Raw genomic sequence first — 21,970 nt, forward strand, 5'->3', positions numbered from 1 at the left:
TAATGCCCTTTTAGTGTAAGAGCTGTTTTGATAAGAATGCCTTAAGTTTCAGCCTGTTTTGGTGGGATGGAGTTTAGTTAATAAACCAGTAACAGAGTTCCAAAACTCTCTGCCAATAAATGCTAGTTTTCAGCCCCCCCCCCATTGAAAACAATAATGCATCCTTTTAACTTACCATTGCAACATGTAACTGTAGATCCAGCAAATTGTGTTCTTTCAGTCAACAGGTGACAGTAGTTCATATTTAATATAACTACATGTTTATGAAAAAAATATGCTATGATATATGATAGTTGTATTTCATTGAAGGTGTATTTATACACTTCTTTAGACAGAGGATACACATCTTTATATTCCTGTCTTATCTTTTCATGGAGGACACCTCTAAAATAGTACATCGTCACAAGCTCAATGAAGAAGACCAAGAATCAAGCCAGGTGGGGGATGTACTTTTGGAAAAGTTTATTCTGAAACGACAGAGTGAAAATAAATATAACTGATGGGGGAGGGGCTTGGCGGCCGATCCACAATCTTTTCCAGCCAGCATGGCCGGCAAGATGATGATGACATGAGGTGGGCGGGGCAGAGGGTACAACCTCCCACTTGATGAGTGGTCACCGTCCCACCCCAAGTGGAGAAACATGCCCCAGGTGGAGGCGAGGCCAGGGTCGTCATCTGACAGCGGAGAGGTAACTTCCGTAGAGAGGAGGAGTGAAGAGTTGAAAAGTTGACGGACGAAAATAAAACAAACACAGAATGGCTTTTCGACATCCCATTATAGTCCTTTTCTTTCCTAGGTTGGTCTTTAGAAAAACAGTCCTGACACCATGGGGTCTGGGAGATAGTGCTGCGGCATCCAGAGCTGATCTATCTTACACAGACAGGACGTGCTTGACAAATGCTGTGGGGAGAACAGAGGACGCATAAGTACAGGAGCAAGAAACCTAAATAAAAAAATCATAAAAAAACGAATTTATAAAATCGTTTGATAAACATCAATTTGATCAATTTAAATAAGAGTACAAATGTTTGAATGATAGTGTTATTAAAACAGATCTGTGCAGGATCCTGGGTATTTGCTCTTTAGAGGTTGAACAAGACTTGCCCTCATAGTTGATGCTGCCGTTCTCGTCCTCCTGACCTATAAGGAGGGAATCAATCTCGGCCTCGGACATCTTCTCACCTAACAGGAACCAACAACGAGCCAGTCAGGAAAACACACACATCCTGAATGCTAAATCAACCCCAACACACCCTACACCCGAAGCACTTGTGTAGATCTGAGACGGTTAGACAGGTGTAAGCAATCTGGCAGTAGCGTACCTAGGGTGTAGGGTGGTCAGGGGATTGATGTCACCCAGCCAACCAGACCTTTTAGCTGGCTAACCCCTAACCCAGTGCCCAGTCAGTGCTGTAGTGTAACGTGTCTAAATGTATCGACTCCACTCACCCAGTGTGCCCAGCACGATGCGCAGCTCAGCCCCAGACACGGTGCCGTTGCCCTCCTTGTCGAAGACGCGGAGACCCTCTACGTAGTCATCAAGTGTACCCTTCACTATTTTATCGACTTTTTCCATCATGGGCATGAAATCAGCGAAGGCCAGCCTCTTGTTGGCCATATCTGACACGACGAAGGAGAAGAGATCGACGTTAGTCACACACGGTAGGGTGGTCCATCTATAGCCTTCCATTGCTTGTTTTCATACGATCACATCATGCACACCACGTCAATGACAAACATTAGTGTCTCGCTAGTGACGGTCATTACATCATTATTTTATATAATCAGTCTTTCAACCAGACAACTAAATTAACATTCATATCGTTACCAGATGTGGGTTCAAAGAGTATTTGTTTTTTTCAAATACGTGGAGTGTTTGATCAAGACCACCCGGAGGGCCAGATGGGGCGGGATTTACACTTTTGGGACTATTCCATCCCCGGGGCCACATTCAGTAGGGCAAACGTATGTGGGACTTTGCAATGTCATGACTAGAACAGACATCCTGACTTATTCTACAGGAGTAGAGAGGCCTGTTTGGTCTTCATACTACATTTCTACCTGAACCTATCATGACGTTCTCACAACGTTCTCACAACCTATCCCTATAGGAGTAGTGGTGGTCTCACCATCGACGGATGGTTTTCCCAGGATCGCTGCAACCTCCTTGTTCTGGGGGTTCTGTCCCAGGGCGCGCATGACATCAGCCACCTGGTTGTATCCAATCATGCTGTCACCGACTCTGTCGAAGAGCCCGAAAGCCTCTTTGAAGTCTGGAGGGTGGAGGGAAACGCAGAAGAGTTACGATGAGTTGGATGAAGACAAGCGGAAAGTGTGCAAAAACATACAGTAACCTGACAACTCTTGTTCACACTCAAAATGTTTCAATAAATCAAAGTTGTAATATTTTAGTTATTGAAAGGGACGAAAAGGAGCTTCGTCGTTATTAGTCATTCTGTTTTGTGAACCAACGGCAAAACAGACCAGATATTTGTTCAATACTTCTAGTAAAACTACACGCAATCAATGACCAAGTTCACCGTCCTCATAAAAGTTCATTCTAAATGCAGCACTGGAGAATGGTGAGAAACGACATGTCTCATGTTGCCCTGCAGCAGATTCCTCCCTCATTGTCCCCTGAATAATTATCAACTGTAGAGGTGCAGAAAGGTAGCATGGCAGGCGGGTCACTATTTCTCTGGACTCCACTGTGAATCCCAATTGAAAGTGATCCAACAGATTACTGGCCTTATGTGATTTCCTGAACTGCAGCAGCTGCCCCCCTCCCTCCCCCCTACAAGGCCAGCTGGCGTTTGGCATTTAGAACCACCGACTGACAATCGATACGCCCTAAGAAACCCATGCCGTATACGGGCACGGACGTTTCCTCCTGCCCGGCTCGGTTTAAACATAAGAATGCTGACTCCGGAGTAATCAACACACGCTAGCATTGGGCCAGCCTGTATTCCTGCAGCACCCAGCCTAGCTGCTCCTCCAGCCAATAGGGCCAGCCTGTATTCCTGCAACACCCAGCCTGGCTGCTCCTCCAGCCAATAGGGCCAACCTGTATTCCTGCAGCACCCAGCCTAGCTGCTCCTCCAGCCAATAGGGCCAGCCTGTATTCCTGCAGCACCCAGCCTAGCTGCTCCTCCAGCCAATAGGGCCAGCCTGTATTCCTGCAGCACCCAGCCTAGCTGCTCCTCCAGTCAATAGGGCCAGCCTGTATTCCTGCAGCACCCAGCCTAGCTGCTCCTCCAGCCAATGGGGCCAGCCTGTATTCCTGCAGCACCCAGCCTAGCTGCTCCTCCAGCCAATAGGGCCAGCCTGTATTCCTGCAGCACCCAGCCTAGCTGCTCCTCCAGCCAATAGGGCCAGCCTGTATTCCTGCAGCACCCAGCCTAGCTGCTCCTCCAGCCAATAGGGCCAGCCTGTATTCCTGCAACACCCAGCCTTGCTGCTCCTCCAGCCAACAGGGCCAGCCTGTATTCCTGCAGCACCCAGCCTAGCTGCTCCTCCAGCCAATAGGGCCAGCCTGTATTCCTGCAGCACCCAGCCTAGCTGCTCCTCCAGCCAATAGCAATTTCTCTAGTCTAGAGTATGCAGAAGCAGTGGATTCTTTAGGAAACACTTTATAATAACTTTTATTACATTATAAATGGTTATAAATGTTTACAAATAATGAAAAAACATTTGTTTATTAATGCTTAATTATGAAAGTTGATAAGTGTTACCAATTTGTTCTAATAGTTACTTGTCTGATAAAATAACACCTATACAATAATTGTACATACAGTGATTGTATATGGTCTTAAGAACAGTGTGTTAATGATGTATCCAGTATAGGACAGTGTACATACCACTGGACTGCCACTGACTGACGTGATACTTAACTAGGTGCTAAAGTGAATAAAGGGCCTCAACAGTTCATTTCCAGCTCACCCTTTTCTGACCAGTTACCTACCACTAGTTAGTTCTACACACACCAACTGCCACCAGTTCCACACACACACACCAACTGCCACCAGTTCTACACACACACACACCAACTGCCACCAGTTCTACACACACACACACACACACACCAACTGCCACCAGTTCTACACACACACACCAACTGCCACCAGTTCTACACACACACACACCAACTGCCACCAGTTCTACACACACACACCAACTGCCACCAGTTCTACACACACACACACACACCAACTGCCACCAGTTCTACACACACACACACACCAACTGCCACCAGTTCTACACACACACACACACACACACATACACACACACACACACACACACACACCAACTGCCATCAGTTCCACACACACACCAACTGCCACCAGTTCTACACACCAACTGTCACCAGTTCTACACACCAACTGTCACCAGTTCTACACACCAACTGTCACCAGTTCTACACACCAACTGTCACCAGTTCTACACACCAACTGTCACCAGTTCTACACACCAACTGTCACCAGTTCTACACACCAACTGTCACCAGTTCTACACACCAACTAGCTCTACACACCAACTAGCTCTACACAAAACAACAGCCACTCTGAAGGAGTCTTTTAAAAGATCATGTCCTTCAGTGAGGAACAAAGGGTGTGGGGGGGGGGAAATCAGGCTCCTGCTGCACGGAGATGCGGCTGCCATGCGAGCCCTAAGGACCACTGTGCTCTGTCATTCAAGACAAGACAGTGCTGCTCAGAATAGAAGCAGGGACACTAATCTCCTCTGGACAGCTGAACAAGCCCCTGGGTTATTCTGCACTTGTGTTGTCAAGGCCATGGGCTCCAAAACTAGTGGACCCAACTTAGGTCATTTCCAGTGACTTATCACACTTTGTTAGGCCCTCACAGAGGGGACCTCATGGTGCAGAAACCATGCAGATCATACAATTCTACTGTGAGAGCCTAACTAAAGCTAGTCCACAGGGGAACTTATTCTGGGGGCAACTTGACCTATTTGACTGAGTGTAATTTTGCCTATTGAACTTGGGGAGTGCTACTTTGTAAAACACAGGGGACATGCTTTATCACCGAGCTATCTATCTGTAAAGACCCTGAGTCCTCACCTAGTCCTACACAGAGTCCTCACCTAGTCCTACACAGAGTCCTCACCTAGTCCTACACAGAGTCCTCACCTAGTGAGAGTAGATAGGGCCCTCTCTTTGTTCTGTCTAAGAAACTCCACACACACACTTACCCTCGATCTGGTCGGCCGTAAAAGCGGAGGCGCCGGATGCCTCAGCGGGAGCAGCATCAGTCTATTAAAGATGCACACAGCACAAGACAAGGATGAGTCCCTAGGACCTGATCTGAGACCTGTTATAACCAATCCACCACCACGCACCACGGGCGTCCTGACATTCTCAAAGTACCAACACATCGCCGGCACCATGGTGATAGAGACTAATCTCAAAGTGATGCAGGTGCTCAACAGAATAACATAGAAGTACAGGTGTATAGAAGGTCTACATTCTAGATATAGAACAATACATGAATTAGACACTAGGTGAGAAATTACAGTAGTTAGTGTGACGATGGCTAGATTAAATGCTTTCAATGGTACAAGTATGTAGAGATGTACAGATTAGCATTAGGGATATATTCCAAGGTTTCTCTGTGGAGCCAAATGAGAAACTCTAATCTAATACTTCCACCTTGGTTTCTTCCCCAAAAAATGGAGTATGACAGTGGCTTATTTTGTTAACAAAGAAAGGAACCACCCAAGTGTTGATATCCAATCTCTATACCAAATCACACAGATGTCCCATGGTAGTTCTGAAGCAACGTCAGCCTTTTACATAATCCAATAGCCCCAAAGCCACACAAATGTACAGGCACAAAAAAATCATTCAGGCAGTGGTAAATCCAAAAGTACACACCATTACGGAGATGAAGGAGTTGACACGGGGCAGAAAGAAGAACTAAAGAAGCCGGAGTCCCGAGAGAGAGTGGTCCTGAACCATCCTCAATGTCCCTCTCTTATTTATGATCGGGTCGTGATGTCACGGGGCGGGTCAGGTGACGGGTTGGAACTTCTTTAACTTTCTTAGGGCAATACGGAAAGTGGAGCTGTGGTCCTCTCGGAGCGCTAGCAGGCCTTTAGAAGGACGGGGACAGGGCTATTTTTAGTCGGCTAAGGAACTGATTCGAGACGCCTTGTCTCGGGTCAGCATTTCCAAACCCTTTTACAAGGGTCGCAAATGATGTTGTTGGTTGACATTCTAGCCTGGAGTAGGTGAGTGATAGATGGGCACTGAAATGGGCTGGATTTGCGTGTTCCGGCGCGGATTTAAAAAAATATGCGCCGAACCAACAGAACCTACAACTGCAGAAAGCTTCTCATATTTACAATGTGATATTTTTAAACGGTGAGAGTCTTCCTCCTCTTATGGTTGTATAGGGGAGTAGTCAAAACACACAACGAAAAGCAGGGTCCTGCTGGGTCCGCAGCAACAGTACGTCATGAAGCACAACGGATAACTGGATAGTTTTGGGCCATAATAAGCATAGCGCCCTAAAGATCAAGTCAGCCTTTTCCTATTGACGCTGCACACCTATTTTCATTAGGCCTTAAACAACTGACACGAATTCGGTGGTAGGCTAATAAGTAGATGTGTGTGGGTAAAAAAAAAAATCACCGGGGAAGCCAAGCCAGAAAAAAGCCATATTACAACCTATGTGTTGTGATAATTGTGTTGTTTGCTCTATAACCTGTTAGTTCATATGCCTTGACACAGTGATATATAGGCCTAAAGGCCGAGACAATAAGTAGACAGCGGCAGAATACATTAAACCACACCTTTGTTTCATCACAAAACTGGACAGCAACCTCTGTCCGGTGGAGTCCACAAAGCATATTGTATGTAACAGACAGTTACATGACCTACAGCATGGTCAAGAAAGTTCATGTGTCCCATATTTTCAGATTAATGATTTAGAACCGTTACTGAAAGTAGCAAAGAAAACAGGAGCTGCCTCCACTATTCCAACACCATCAAATCACACATGCTTAGTATAAAACAGTGATACCACAAACAAACTGTCCAATCAATGTAAGCTAAATGTGGCTGTTCATGGTTCTGATTTGTGTGTTTATTCGTGCAAGTAGAAAACATGTTGACTCCCCCTACTTGTAGAGAAACGCCATCCTCCTCTTGCACGTTGACGAAACGGTCTATGATTGTCATACAGTAAACGCGTTTATTTTTTTGTTGTCTTAGGCTACCTGGCTAAAACGTCTGCTCGCTAGCCTAACTTCCTTTCATGGGCAATGTTATCTAGTTAACATTAACCTTCTACATCTAGCTACATATTGAACTTTATCTTCTTAGTCCAGGGGCACAATGTATTCTATGGTTGAATCAAAATCACTGTAATAATAAAAATAATCATTGACCAGTGCAGAGAACTAAGTAAAACCACAAATCACAAACCACCATCTCCATCCATGGCAAATTTAGGAAAGGGACAATTTTAGCTACAAGGCCACCGGTGGACAACAAGAAATCGAGATGCAACAACTCATGGTATTTTTCTGTGATAGGAGTGATGGCATATCCAAGCTGGCTTCCCTTGACACGTTGTTTTGGTGTGGCTATTCATATTATTTTTTTATCAAGGTAGGCCAAATGATCGCTGGCTTCCCTTGTATTCAATGCTACAGGTGGCAACAATGGCATAGTCTTTTTGACCAGACAGCATCAGATAGATGGCCTACACATACAGAAGGGGTACTGTTTCTCTCACAGCTGCTTTCTCCGGTGAGATACATTCAGCCTCTTGCGAACTGAAGTGAAATTATGAAGAAATACAGAGGGGGACTGACACGTCACTACTGATCCTCCACATATTAACAAACGAGATGGCATTTTTATTGGAAGAGGAAAGGCTTGTTCTTGTTTTCATTACCCAGTTTGTGTGTTGTATGTTTTACCAATACATGATGAAGAGTAGCAAAATAACCAAACAATGTGGGCCTACTATAAGAAACAATTATTCTTGAATAAGTTTGTTATCCTACCTATGGTCCAAGATTGAGAGAGTCATAGGCCTGTGGCATAACACCATAAAACACAGGACAAATAAATCATGTCTGGGCTGTCAGAAGTGGACAGGCTACATATCAACACGTCTATGATATAGGATGCATGTTGTATGATACGTTATTGAAATGGTGTTTGAGAACGTTGATAACATTTTAAAACATCGAAGCCTGGCAACTATTGAAAGAAATAGAATAATCCATGTGATTGAGATAAAGGTTGTACGAGTCCAGTCTGTGCTGACAGATTATAGCTATAGCGTGCGTGTGGTGTATAAAAGACATGGAAATCAACAGCATAAAGAATGAGTAATGATTCACAACTACGTAGTAATGTTCTGTTCTACAATTCATTAATGCCATGGAAAAGGCTATAGCCTACAGCTGAGTACTGATCTATGACGTATGCAACGGCTTGGATGGACACGAATAGGTGGATTTGCACCGAATCCAGATATCCAAAGCAATTAAAAAAGGATAGTTACAGTATTTTAATTGGGACTGTGTTGCACTTAAACAGAGTTTGCATTGAACCAGAGGCCACTTATTGCCCAATCGGCTGTACTTTTGTCTGAAGTTGTTTTTGTCAGAAACAATGTTGGAAATGTTGTGCCTGTGTGGAATCTGCCTGACTCCGCCCCTTATGTCACAGTGGTCAGTAGGTCAGACTATAGAATCCACAGTGTGACTGTCACTGTCCTCGACCCCCAACAAGGTCAAGAACACAGCCATCATTAGTAACATCCCCTGTTAATACCCAGCCACCAAGCACCGCAAAGTCAATTCTAAATTAAACAAGACCTGGGTTCAAATACTATTCAAAATCAATTCAAATCACGTCACCTGTGCTTGATTGAGCTTGCCTGTAGCTTAATGGCCCAACAGATTAGTCCCAAAACTGCAAGCCCCGCCCACCTGGCATTCTAGGCAGGCTAAAGCAAACGCTCAATGTATTTCAAGTAGTTTTTGAACCCAGGTTTGAATCAGCCCGACCTTGTAGTTCCTTCCCCCTCCTGCTGTATGTAATGTGGTGTTGTATGTAATGTGGTGTAGGACACGTCTGGGGGCTTGGAGAGGCCGCGCCCTGGGACACATGAGCACTATTTTTACCCTCGCTCCTGCGGTGTTCAGTTTCTTACCTCCTCCCCCCTCCCAATCTCAGCGAGAGGGACAGGGGGCAGCTCCTCGGGGGGGGGGGGGGGGTCACTGGTTGCTAACCCCCTCCTACCCTGAGCCAAGTTGTCTTGGGTTAAATACTATTCGAAATCAATTCACACACTAAGCTATGGTTGATTGAGCTTGCCTGGCTCAAGGGCATCAATAGAACAGTCCCAAAATGTCAAGCCCAATCATCAAACCCACCCACAGGCTAAAGCAAACAGTCCAATACTATTTAAACCCAGGTTTGAGCCCATGTCAGCCACACATCGTCAAAGGGGGCAGGGAGCAGGCTTAAAAAAAAGAGCTGACGTATTGTACCCCTCTCCTTCAGGGTTACCGGAGCCTGATCTGGCATAGAGAGTGTTAGGAGTGGAGTTCCTTAGGGACAGGGTAGATGGACTTCAGTAGTCATCCAGCTCCACGGTTACAGCCCAATTAGTGTCCTGTTAGAGGCTCATACTGTAACACCCCTTTACAGCTGACCCAGGTGCAGTTGACAGGACCAGCCAATATGGATGTTGTGCTAATTACGCATGTATAACCGCATAAGTAAATTGGTCAATACAGCAGGTTACAGCGCAATTGCTGACTTGTGATGGTGGTTCGGGGAACCTTGCTCACTTGTGATGGTGGTTCGGGGAACCTTGCTCACTTGTGATGGAGGTTCGGGGAACCTTGCTCATGTGGAGTTTCGGGGAACCTTGCTCACTTGTGATGGAGGTTCGGGGAACCTTGTGTTGGCTCCCGAAGCTCAGTAGGTAAACAGTCTTGTTGCACACAGGAGACCTGTGGTTTAACATGCAAATTTTTGGTGCCTTTGTGAATGGAGTCAAATATAGAGAAAGTTGGAGTGGTCAAGTCAGAAAGAGTATATTAACCACTTAACAGTGTTTGGAAAGGGGACAGTAAAATGGAGGCTTTAGTAGATGGACGGACGGATGGACTCACCGATTCTTGCCGCTCAACGTGAACACTCCCATTCCAAATGGACAAACTCTCCGCTGCCCCTTAGTGGCTTTGCTCTGTTATTATAACATCAGGTCGAGACAAGGAGCCAGTCAGATTCAGAACACTAGAACGATGAATAATAGTTTAATAGCAAAGGTAACAGACAGGTGAGATGTAAAAAATACCTTGTTTTATTATTTAGCCAATGGAAATGTGAAGAAACCGTAGATGAGCAGTAGAGTTACAAGCGTACATCACACACACACACAACTTATGATGCGTCACATGGTCATTACAGTTTTACTGTAGTACTTTGTCACACAGTATAATCATTTTACTACAAAGTTTCTATTGCAGCCACAATCTGCAAAGATGAAAAATCCTCTACACCATGGAATTTCTATTCCGGTAATTCAAAAAAAAGGTGAAATCTAAAATTAACAATTAACAAACATGAATGTTGGAGCAAAGAAGATGATTATTTTAATAGGAGATTGGTCGGGACTCAGATCCCCTTGGTATTTTTATTGATTCATAGACAGTACAGCTGGACAGTAGAGACAGATAAAAGGGACATGGACAGGAGAGGTGGAGACAGGGCTCCAACCCCCGTCACCAAGGGGGTAATTATGGTCCCGAGTTGAGAGGACTACCTTTTGACCAGACTACAGCCCAAGCAAAAACATCGTAGTCAATTTCATCTCAGATAAACTGAAGACTCAATGCGTCATAAAATGAATGAAAAGTAAATATTGAATTGATGTCCATAAATGGACAATCCACTCGAGGTGGTTCTCTCTGCTTATGCCCCATGTCTAGACACAAAATAGTGAGCAAGTTTCAGTGCATAACACTTCAAACCCCCATGCACCATGCACATATCTGACTAGTGGCGACATTTTCCTCACGCAAAAAAAAAGGTGCAGCTCCGTGCAAAGAATACCATAAAACTCAATCTGCATGATAAACTCATTATAAAGCATGATATCATTTGAACTTTTCAACAAGTAGTGTTATAAGAAGGCAAGAATTTAGCCAGGGTTTAGTCAACTGAGCAATGCATGCGATGTATGCGATGCAATTGAGAGTTGAAGTTTTTGGAATTCACATTGGATAATTTGCCTTCACATCTATTTGAAATCTTATGGTTCTTTTGCTCACTGCTCAATGCCATTTGCTCGTGCAAAATGTCACCCTTGCACTGATTGTCCCTGGTCCCTCCAACACACAATTACTGTTCGTTCAGCCAATAAGGAGAGACTGTGGGAAGATTTTGTTGTGATGGAAAAAGTCATCTTGATTATCACCTGCAGAGGTGACTCTGTGGTGTAAATGCCTGTGTGTGTTTCTTTAAATGTCTCGGTGTGTGTGTGTGTGTGTGTGAGAGAGAGAGATGGAGAGAGATTAGGTGCTTGGATGTGTATGATAGTTTCCAGAGCAGCAGGCAGGAGACCAGGGGTAAGCAGGGATACCTTTTACACCTCAAATGCTGGGAACTTTGATTTCAGGGGCTGGAGGAGGTCCGCCAGGAAGTAGATGGTTCCAGCCATGCCTGTGGACAGGAAAACATTTGCAAAGGAAAATGAAAACAAGTGTTCAGGTAGTCCCTCCCAGTTTGTCAGTTTCCTACCATTTGATACCTAATGAACACAACCATGTTCTCAAGCTTTCCACTATTCATTGACTAATAGAAATTTGTCAAATTATTGAGCAAATCTGTGATCTAGGCTAAACATTCCAATTCAAACACTTGATATTGTGTGTGTTAGATGGCTTCACATTACCTTCAAATAATGAGAAAGGAGTGTCCGGTGTCCTGCAGCCATGTTTGCCGTAGTTCATGCACCAGTCTGCAAACTACAGAAAACAAAAAGACCCGAGTCAAACTTCATGAGTATCAGACGTTCGTCAAATACTGTCCTAAGAGAAATACTGTCCTAAGAGAAATACTGTTGGAAGAGAAATTCATCTTTAGCAGCCCATTCTTAATGTGTGCCTTACAGTGCCACTAGGATTAAATGGCCCACCTATGTGACCACAAAGCCCTTCTAGTCTGTTCCAATACAGTACATTGGGTTAAATGGAAGAGCTTAAACTACCACCACCACCCTCACTGTCTGTTGATGCAAAGACACGCTGACAGCCACCTAGCGGCCGTCAATAGGCTAGCGGCCGTCAATAGGCTAGCGGCCGTCAATAGGCTAGCGGCCGTCAATAGGCTAGCGGCTGTCAATAGCTACACGCCGACAGCCACTTAGCGGTTGTCAATAAACATACAACGGTTCACTTCTCAAACGTCTCAGGTTCTCTGAATAATTTTCCATTTAATTTTGGGTCACTGCCAGCAGGATGATTGAGTGTAGTTCAAATTATTGCTAAAGGGACCTTCAATCTTATATGGAAACTCTGGATTCCGAGAAGTTTTTTGTAACAGCTACCTAGACAAGCTGCTAGTGGGTGATAAACCTTGTAGAGACCCTGTCAAATGTCTATTTGTTGAAACATCAAACCATCACAGAGGGTGGTAGAGGGTGAGGACATACAGTTGAGCCAGGAGTGTTTCCTGATTAAAAAAAAAGTTTTTGATCATGTGACTGGACGAGGGGAAACTCCAGGCTCCACATCCTCGTCAATTGATAAGAGCTTGCTTGTGGTAACAGGTGAGGACATTGGGTCAGGAGATGTCCCTGTCAGGTCAGTAAGTTCAGGCTGCCTCTCACCATACAGGCCCTGTAGAGGTGCTTGGGGTCATGGGTGAGCTTGTAGAGGGCCAGGAAGGCGTAGGCGTTACCCGCGGCGCCGTGACACAGGCCGTAGCCCTTCTTCAGCAGGCCCCTGTGCCACACCACCTCCCCACACTGTAGAGCCTCTTCCAGGTACTGGCCCACTCCAAACACCTGCAGAGGGAAAACAGGGCAAGGGCATGTTCAGTAGGGCAAAATGCTTTTAAATGTTTCAAACAGGAAACAAATGTCTTCTTTAGGAGACGTTGAGACAGTACTGTATAAAACCAGTAGTCTATTTCTAACCCAAGAGGATTGATTGGCAGACAACTAATGCCCTCTATGTTAAATGTGTGACACATTGATGTTATTCTGCCAATTACATCTGAGATTGCATGTACCATAGTAATTATCCATCACATATTCTATCCTTAACATAGTACTGGGGTGTGTTGAGTAGAGGCACACCGTATCAAAACATTTTGTAACGGGAAAAAAGGATGAGTTCAGATAGAAAAGATCACCTCCCAGTTTCACTAAAACGTTTACCCTCTACTGAACAGGGCCCAGGTTTCCAGTACCTTGTAGGCCTGCAGCAGCATGTAGATAATGCCTGGGGCTCCATGACACCAGTGCACCAGCAGGTCCCTGTTGTCCCCTATGCAGGGCGGGTAGTTCCCAGTGGGAAAGCGGAGTCGACAGACGTGGTCCACGCTGGGCCTCACCAGTCTGTGGACCCTCTCATCCCCCGCCACATAGCCTGGCTGCAGGGCAGAGAACATGGAAGATGAGCAATCATTTTTCATGGCTCACAATTCATAGTAGGTTGATGAAAATGTTGGGGTCAATTCCATTTGGTGGTTTGTTTTCAATGAGAAAAAGAAAGTTTACTCCCCGAATTGATCCCAACCCTGGTTGCTGATTCGTCTATGTTAAAGGTCCCATAATACAGTGTTTCCAAACTTGGTCTTCAGAGTCTCCCAGTAATTTCACATATTCTATTCCAGCATCAGCGTATGATTCAACTAGTTAACTATTTGGTGGAATAGGACTTAACATACAGTGGCAAGAAAAAGTATGTGAACTCTTTGGAATTACCTGGATTTCTGCATAAATCTTCATCTAAGTCACAACAATAGACAAACATAGTGTGATTAAACTAATAACACACAAATTATTGTATTTTTCTTGTCTATATTGAATACATAATTTAAACATTCACAGTATACAGTAGGTTGGAAAAAGTATGTGAACCCCTAGGTTAATGACTTCTCCAAAAGCTAATTGGAGTCAGGAGTCAACTAACCTGGAGTCCAATCAATGAGACGAGATTAGAGCTGTCCTGTTGGTTAGAGCTGCCCTGTTGGTTAGAGCTGCCCTATTAAAATGTTTTGTTTGCTATTCACAAGAAGCATAGCCTGATGTGAACCATGCCTTGAACAAAATAGATCCCAGAAGACCTAAGATTAAGAATTGTTGACTTGCATAAAAGGCTTGATGTTCATCAGTTCACGGTAAGAAAAATTGTCTATAAATGGAGAAAGTTCAGCTACTCTCCCTAGGAGTGGCCGTCCTGCAAAGATGACTGCAAGAGCACAGAGCAGAATGCTCAATGAGGTTAAGAAGAATCCTAGAGTCAGCTAAAGACTTACAGAAATCTCTCAGGTTGAGAGCTTCAAGTTCCTTGGTGTCCACATCAACAACAAACTAGAATGGTCCAAACACACCAAGACAGTCGTGAAGAGGGCACAGCAAAACCTATTCCCCCTCAGGAAACTAAAAAGATTTGTCATGGGTCCCGAGATCCTCAAAAGGCTCAGTTCTACAGCTGCAACATCAAGAGCATCCTGACTGGTTGCATCACTTCCTGGTATGGCAACTGCTCGGCCTCCGACCGCAAGGCACTACAGAGGGTAGCGCGTACAGCCCAGTACATCACTGGGGCCAAACTTCCTGCCATCCAGAACCTCTATACCAGGCGGTATCAGAGGAAGGCCCTAAAAATTGTCAAAGACCCCAGCCACCCCAGTCATAGACTGTTCTCTCTACTACCGCATGGCAAGCGGTCTTCCCTGTGGCTCAGATGGTAGAGCATGGTGAGCGCAACGCCAAGGTTGTGGGCTCGATTCCCACGGGGGGCCAGCACAAAAAAAACACACAAAAAAATGCATGAAATGTATGCATTCACTACTGTAAGTCGCTCTGGATAAGAGCGTCTGCTAAATGACTAAAATGTAAATGTAAAATGTAAGCGGAGAGTGCCAAGTCTAGGACAAAAAGGCTTCTCAACAGTTTTACCCCCAAGCCATAAGACTGCTGAACAGGTAACCAAATGGCTACCCGGACTATTTGCATTGTGTGCCACCCCACCCCCCCCTCCTTTTTTTACGCTGCTGCTGCTGCTCTCTGTTTATCATATATGCATAGTCACTAACTATACATTCATGTACATACTACCCCAATTGGGCCGACCAACCAGTGCTCCCGCACATTGGCTAACCGGGCTATCTGTATTGTGTCCCACCCACCACCCGCCAACCCCTCTTTTACACTACTGCTACTCTCTGTTCATCATATATATATATAGTCACTTTAATCATATCTACATGTACATACTACCTCAATCAGCCTGACTGACCGGTGTCTGTATGTAGCCTCGCTACTGTATACAGCCTGTCTTTTTACTGTTGTTTTATTTCTTTACTTACCTATTGTTCACCTAATACCTTTTTTGCACTATTGGTTAGAGCCTGTAAGTAAGCATTTCACTAAGGTCTACACCTGTTGTATTCAGCGCACGTGACAAATAAACTTTGATTTGAACATGCTAACATCTCTGTTGACGAGTCTATGACAAGAATGGTGAGTCTAAACAAGAATGGTGTTCATGGGAGGACTCCACGCAAGAAGCCACTGCTGTCCAAAAAAAAAAAACATTGTGGCACGTCTGAATTTTGCAAAAGAGCACCTGGATGTTCCTCAGCGCTACTGGCAAAATATTCTGTGGACAGATGAAACTACAGTTGAGTTGTTTGGAAGGAACACACAACACTATGTGTGGAGAAAAAAAGGCAAAGCACACCAACATCAATACCTCATCCCTACTGTAAAGTATGGTGGAGGGAGCATCAAGGTTTGGAGCTGCTTTTCTGCCTCAGGGCCTGGACAGCTTGCTGTCATCGATGGAAAAACAAATTAAAGTTTATCAAGACATTTTGCAGGATAATGTCCGCCGAAATTAAAGTTCAACAGAAGTTGGGTGATTCAACAGGACAATTACCCAAAACACAGAAGTAAATCAACAACAGAATGGCTTCAACAGAAGAAAATATGCCTTCTGGAGTGGCCCAGTCAGTCCTGACCTCAACCCGATTGAGATGCTGTGGCATGACCTCAAGAGAGCAGTTCACACCAGACATCCTAAGAATATTGCTGAACTGAAACAGTTTTGTAAAGAGGAATGGTCCAAAATTCGTCCTGACCGCTGTGCAGGTCTGATCTACAACTACAGAAAACGTTTGGTTGAGGTTATTGCTGCCAAAGTAGGGTCAACCAGTTATTAAATCCAAGGGTTCACATACTTTTCCCACCCTGCACTGTGAATGTTTACATGGTGTGTTCAATAAAGACATGAAAACGTATAATTGTGTGTTATTAGATTAAACAGACTGTCTATTGTTGTAACCTAGATGAAGATTAGATTTTTTTTAAATGGACCAATTTATGCAGAAATCCAGGTATTTCCAAAGGGTTTACTTTTCTTGCCACTGTATGAAGGCATTTTCTTTATATTCAGAATCCTGCATAAATGGGAATTTTCAACCTGTCAGCTTTACCTGCATGGGAATAAAGGGAAGTTTGAACCAAATCAGCTCTAGCTTTATTACCTGCATGAGGAAGTAGTAGATGCCTGCCAGGCCATGGGCGGGGCCTACATACTGTTCTTGGTACCACTCGTACATCAGAGGGCTCTGGTCCTGACAACGGAACCTCTGGGACTGGGCCTCCCCCGATATCAACACAGCCTCACAGATCTGTGGGAGAGAGAGACCAGGGTCAAAACACACCACACATCCCTGATATCAACACAGCCTCACAGATCTGTGGGAGAGAGAGACCAGGGTCAAAACACACCACACATCCCTGATATCAACACAGCCTCACAGATCTGTGGGAGAGAGACCAGGGTCAAAACACACATCCCCGATATCAACACAGCCTCACAGATCTGTGGGAGAGAGACCAGGGTCAAAACACACCACACATCCCTGATATCAACACAGCCTCACAGATCTGTGGGAGAGAGACCAGGGTCAAAACACGCCACACAACCCTGATATCAACACAGCCTCACAGATCTGTGGGAGAGAGAGACCAGGGTCAAAACGCACCACACATCCCTGATATCAACACAGCCTCACAGATCTGTGGGAGAGAGAGACCAGGGTCAAAACACACCACACATCCCTGATATCAACACAGCCTCACAGATCTGTGGGAGAGAGAGACCAGGGTCAAAACACACCACACATCCCTAATATCAACACAGTCTCAGATCAGACGGAGAGAGACCAGGGTCAAAACACACCACAACTCAGTCAGAACCCTCCCAATAGAGCGGTTGTATTGCTTTTGAAAATTTGTAGGGTGGAAGACTGAACGTACACAACATATATCAACAGGAAAAAATAACATTCACACTTTTCACACTATTGTGCCGACCTGAACCTTACTGTCGCTGATATTAGATAATGGTTTTGTCCAGGGTAGCTGAACTCATCACCAGGGGCTGCAGTGGCTCGCGGGTCAGCTTACCCACATCCACACATGCAGTCAGACCCGCCCCTAGCCTTTTGGGAGCTTTATGCAAAATATTGTTACGCGAACCCTCCCGAGCAATAGATTTTACTCCCCCCTCCATTTGAGCCAAAGACTAATATACTCAATGTCTAGTCTGTTTCAGAAATGTGCAATAAGCAGTTAAATAAGGAATTGGCAACACATTCTCATTCTGAGAAATATGGTAGGCCACTTGATTTCAACATCTGAACCAGGTGGACAGGCTAGCATGCTGTTCAAACAGCTGGAGACAGACAGAAGGGTGTGTTCATAACCATTCAACTGTTCAGCCTTGTTAGCCAACAAACAGATCCATGTTGACTAAACTTGAAATAGAAAGATTAGCTGGCTAGTCACTAGCACGTGGGCTTGAGAGATGGCTGATGAGCCCTGTGTTCATTCTCTATAGTCTAATGCCTGCTACAAGAAGTTAGTCATTATTAGTGAAGGAGCATTTTTCATGGTTCTTGTCACAGTCGTAACAAAACAATACATTTTCATAGACTTCAAAGACAGATCAGTGATTATTGCAACCAAAAAAGCAGGTTCAACTATTTTGATAAAATAATTAAATGATTAGTGGGTCTTATGGTCGTGGAAGGTTTATATTTAGCCTCGGTATAACTTTACAAACCCTGAATTCATTAGGTTTATTTCTGACTGTTTGAAATGCAGTGTATTTTACATTTAACTGTACAACAACTCATATGTTCATGAATTGCCCATAAGTTGGAGAAAGAAAAAAACGTGAGATATGGTTCAGGCTATATCGCCCTCCAATTCTACACATTTCGCCATGGGGACGGAGAGTAGATTTAGTAATAAAATTGCGCATTTCACGCAATTCTACTTCATTTGCCTTGGGGACGGAGGGAAAAATGTGCAGTTTTACACCCAATGTTCTGCATTTCTCCACATTTTGCCCCTGCCTTATGCCATGATAATAAAATATCTGAGTGAGAGTGACTAACAAAGTCAACTACTACAAGTTATGATAGCTGGCTAGATTAACGTATTACTCTAAACAATGTTAGCCGACATGGGCCAACTGAGTGACTGTCACCACGTTTCCATCTCCAGGTTGTATGTGAGTAGTCCTACCTGCTCATACAGTATACATGTTTTTTGATAGAAATAAAGTTATTGCAATTTTATAAACGCACATAAATCATTTGTTCGGTAAAATGTATTATGCGAGAAATGGCGGTGAAAACGCTCTTATGAGCAAATATTGATATAATAACCATCTCGTGGAAGTAAACTTGGAGTCCCGCAATGAAACCATGCAGTTTATTAGGCTACAGATGAAATAACTTATGAAATTCACAGGGTTGTGCTCCTTTCCAATAAACATTGAGTCTTATTCTGGTTACCTGAGCGATACTCGACTGCCGTTTGACAAATAAAAATACTTGCGCTCTTATTCATGTTAAGCTCATCATGCAGTCTACCTGCACTGTATCTGCCAGCTGTTTGCTAGAGCGCATGGGCCAAGACGCAACTGTTTGACTTAACTATCGGTACAGTTGAAAACTTCAGATTTTTATTCGGGACATGAAAAGGGAAAAAGTACATTGTGTGCACTACGTCATCACCCACTGATTTGTATCCACATCAAGTCTGCTTGGTGGAAACATCAATGGTGGGAAAATCTGCATATTTTCTTTATGCATGAAAATCGGTGGCCAATTTGATGGAAACCTAGCTAATGACTGACAAGAGACTGCTGATGCACTACTACATTACTAAACTGCACCTTGTGTATTCTAACATTCTAACTCTCAACAGTATGTTGAGAAGGCGACAGTTCCTAAAAAAAAAAATGTTTTTAACGTGGGACTACAAAAGGGGGGCCTCCCTGGCTCGACTAACCTCCTTTCAGTCGTGTTAAAAAAGGATAACAATTTCATTTCATTATCAAATGGTCCTACTTAGAAGATCGTTCACCTTTCTGATGACAATGCTTGTAGCTCACTCAACCAACTCTGTTTCTACTGAACACAGTCAATGTAACAGTGCTTGAATACATATCCAATGTGTATGTGATGAACCTTAACCGTGAGCCTACGACTGACCTGTTGGATGTACTGGATGGGGATCTTGTCGTGGCCAAACTGCTGGTTGATGAAGGTCAGGGCGTAGAGGTAACCCATCCTGCCGTAGAGCAGCTCATCAGGGAGACCGCTGGCCCCGGAGCCCATTACCACTGACTGATGGAGCTGCAGCAGCCTGGAAGGAAGGGGGAACACTCAGTTTACTTCAGATCTCTTATGGCATCTTACTGAGGAACTGTTTGGACTTTATTCCAAATCAATATCTAGCCTTTATCCCCTGAGGATCTTGCCTTCCAATAGACCAGGTGGACCTGTTGCCATATTGTGACACCTACCAAATCCTCTCAGATCTACACAAGTGCGAGGAGTGACTGGCATGATATCCAGATACTGATCAAATTAGCGATTAGGTGGAATGAAATCTAGACACACAGAGCACCAGTGTCTTAATTCTCTGACTGGTGAGCCGTCCCCAATGACGTATATAACACGTCATTATAAAAACAGATCACACACACACACACACACACACACCCACCCACCCACACACCTATGGCTGGCCCATGTCCTGTACTGACCTGCTGAGGCATTCGTCTGACTCCTGTGCCCTCTGTACTCTGTGGTAGACCACTGCAGCCACGGCCAGGGGCCCGGCGTCACCGCACAGGAAGGTGACATCACGTCGCCGCGTCGGACACGTCAGGCTGTGGCCCACGTAGTCCAGAGCCTTCTGCAGGAATGAAGGCTCGCCAAACACACCGTGGAGGTGCAGGTAAAGCAGGGCGATGCCTGGGGAGGGAGAGGGGATGGGGGTAGATGAGGAGGGGAAGAGGAGACGGGGAAGAGGGAGAGAGGAGATGGGGACAGAGTTTAGGATACTTGTGATTTGAGGTGACAGAATGTAGTCTAAACCTAGAAAAAGCAAGATGGTGGGTTCTTCTTCCTCACCTGCCCAGCCAGTGTAGCCAGTGCAGTCTCTAGGGTCAGCAGACTTGAGCCCATTCTCCATGTGCATCAACAGCTGACTGATGGCATTGCTCAGCCGCCCTGCAAATTCTGCTGTGAGCTGTAGAAAACACCATGACAGAACATATTGGATTTTATTGTATTAGATCTTTATCAGTAGTCCTGGCTTTGAAGTCCTTTGAATGTTGCATATTTCAGTTACCTGATGCATTTACCATAAAAAGGCTCCTGACATGTAGGCTATGTATTGTACAGCCAGGGTATGACCATTTGCTTACCAGGCCTAGCTAGCTTTAACTTCAGCTAGCTAACGTTAGCTTCATACCTTTCCTTGTGAATCAAATAGTTCTTGCACAGATGCAGGGTTCCCATCATAGTCTGCGTATGGGTTCTTCCAAGCTCTCTGGTCCATTTTCTTCCAACTCCCCTCCGCTCCCACTAAAACTCAAGTTTTTTGGTCAAACGAGAAGGAATCTGCGAGAGAGGTGGGATGGGGACACACGATGTTGAGACCACTCTCGGTTTGGCTCTCGCTACAGAGATAATTACATTAATTCCAAAAACTCTATGGTAGAGGGTGCAACAAAAATATACAATGTATCTCGCTATCTAACTAAATCAAATATATAGTTAGAGACACTGCTTTGGAAGAGATTCGTGCAACACGCCCCCAAACTTGCTAACTATGCTAACTAGCGCTAGCATGCTACGCTAGCTCAATATCATGTGCTCAGTCGCCATTGAAATTAGCATGTGTGATAGTGCAGCTAGCTATAGCTACAATATTAGCTAATATTTTGAAACACATGCCTTTGCGCTAAATACAGAAAAAAAAGGCCGAATGTTAAAAGTCAGTCGATAAAAAGGACATACCACTGCAGACGGTTGATGTTTATAATGTTCTTGATCGCTTCACTGACAAACACGTTGAATGGACTTTACAACGCCAGTGTGGCCACCTGGTGTGAAGGAGTCCGCATTACAGGCCTTTTTTTGGTTACTTCGAGCAGTGTGAGGTAATATGTTGATGTGCAGTAAATAACGAGTTAAATAATCAACTATCATATTTACTGACTATTCATTTATAAAACACTATTCATCTTCAACTGCCACCTTGTAATGCTGCCACCTGTGCATTGCAAATACGATATGGCAATTATATTGTGTATTTTCTCGTATGCCATAATGACAGTGAAAAGGTGTAAGCAATGCTATAGATT

At 44.5% G+C, this 21,970-nt stretch overlaps 2 protein-coding genes and 1 long non-coding RNA gene across 3 annotated transcripts; all 3 read right to left on the minus strand.

Moving 5' to 3' along the window:
* Window positions 1-438: 438 nt before the first annotated feature.
* LOC115196462 (myosin light chain 3, skeletal muscle isoform) lies at window positions 439-6,056 on the minus strand. Its single transcript, XM_029757320.1, has 6 exons — window positions 5,898-6,056; window positions 5,216-5,276; window positions 2,131-2,274; window positions 1,451-1,621; window positions 1,106-1,183; window positions 439-901 (listed from the first exon to the last, which is right to left on the minus strand). The coding sequence occupies exons 1-6, from the start codon at window positions 5,898-5,900 to the stop codon at window positions 873-875; spliced, it is 486 nt and encodes a 161-aa protein (XP_029613180.1). The 5' UTR covers window positions 5,901-6,056; the 3' UTR covers window positions 439-872.
* LOC115196463 (uncharacterized) lies at window positions 2,460-4,016 on the minus strand. The gene is made up of 2 exons (XR_003878859.1): window positions 3,066-4,016; window positions 2,460-2,961 (listed from the first exon to the last, which is right to left on the minus strand). It is a non-coding gene; the product is annotated as an uncharacterized LOC115196463 (long non-coding RNA).
* A 4,241-nt stretch (window positions 6,057-10,297) lies between the features above and the next one.
* LOC115196464 (glutathione S-transferase LANCL1) lies at window positions 10,298-21,705 on the minus strand. Its single transcript, XM_029757321.1, has 10 exons — window positions 21,624-21,705; window positions 21,076-21,224; window positions 20,733-20,850; window positions 20,363-20,573; window positions 19,806-19,959; window positions 16,779-16,925; window positions 13,473-13,655; window positions 12,889-13,065; window positions 11,953-12,025; window positions 10,298-11,720 (listed from the first exon to the last, which is right to left on the minus strand). The coding sequence occupies exons 2-10, from the start codon at window positions 21,160-21,162 to the stop codon at window positions 11,644-11,646; spliced, it is 1,227 nt and encodes a 408-aa protein (XP_029613181.1). The 5' UTR covers window positions 21,163-21,224; window positions 21,624-21,705; the 3' UTR covers window positions 10,298-11,643.
* Between the last annotated feature and the right edge of the window lie 265 nt (window positions 21,706-21,970).

The sequence above is a fragment of the Salmo trutta genome, chromosome 6 (assembly GCF_901001165.1).
Source record: "Salmo trutta chromosome 6, fSalTru1.1, whole genome shotgun sequence".
NCBI classification, from domain to species: domain Eukaryota; kingdom Metazoa; phylum Chordata; class Actinopteri; order Salmoniformes; family Salmonidae; genus Salmo; species Salmo trutta.

Excerpts from the sequence above, each read along its gene's own strand:
- LOC115196464 (XM_029757321.1), bottom strand. The coding sequence starts at position 21,162 with ATGGACCAGAGAGCTTGGAAGAACCCATACGCAGACTATGATGGGAAC. Across the intron at positions 20,574-20,732 it reads TGGCTACACTGGCTGGGCAG|GCATCGCCCTGCTTTACCTG; the intron begins GTGAGGAAGAAG and ends CTCCCTCCCCAG. Across the intron at positions 11,721-11,952 it reads TCCTTTCTCATTATTTGAAG|GCATGGCTGGAACCATCTAC; the intron begins GTAATGTGAAGC and ends TCCTGTCCACAG.
- LOC115196462 (XM_029757320.1), bottom strand. Across the intron at positions 2,275-5,215 it reads TACGGCCGACCAGATCGAGG|ACTTCAAAGAGGCTTTCGGG; the intron begins GTAAGTGTGTGT and ends TCCACCCTCCAG. Across the intron at positions 902-1,105 it reads CGGCAGCATCAACTATGAGG|CATTTGTCAAGCACGTCCTG; the intron begins GCAAGTCTTGTT and ends TTCTCCCCACAG.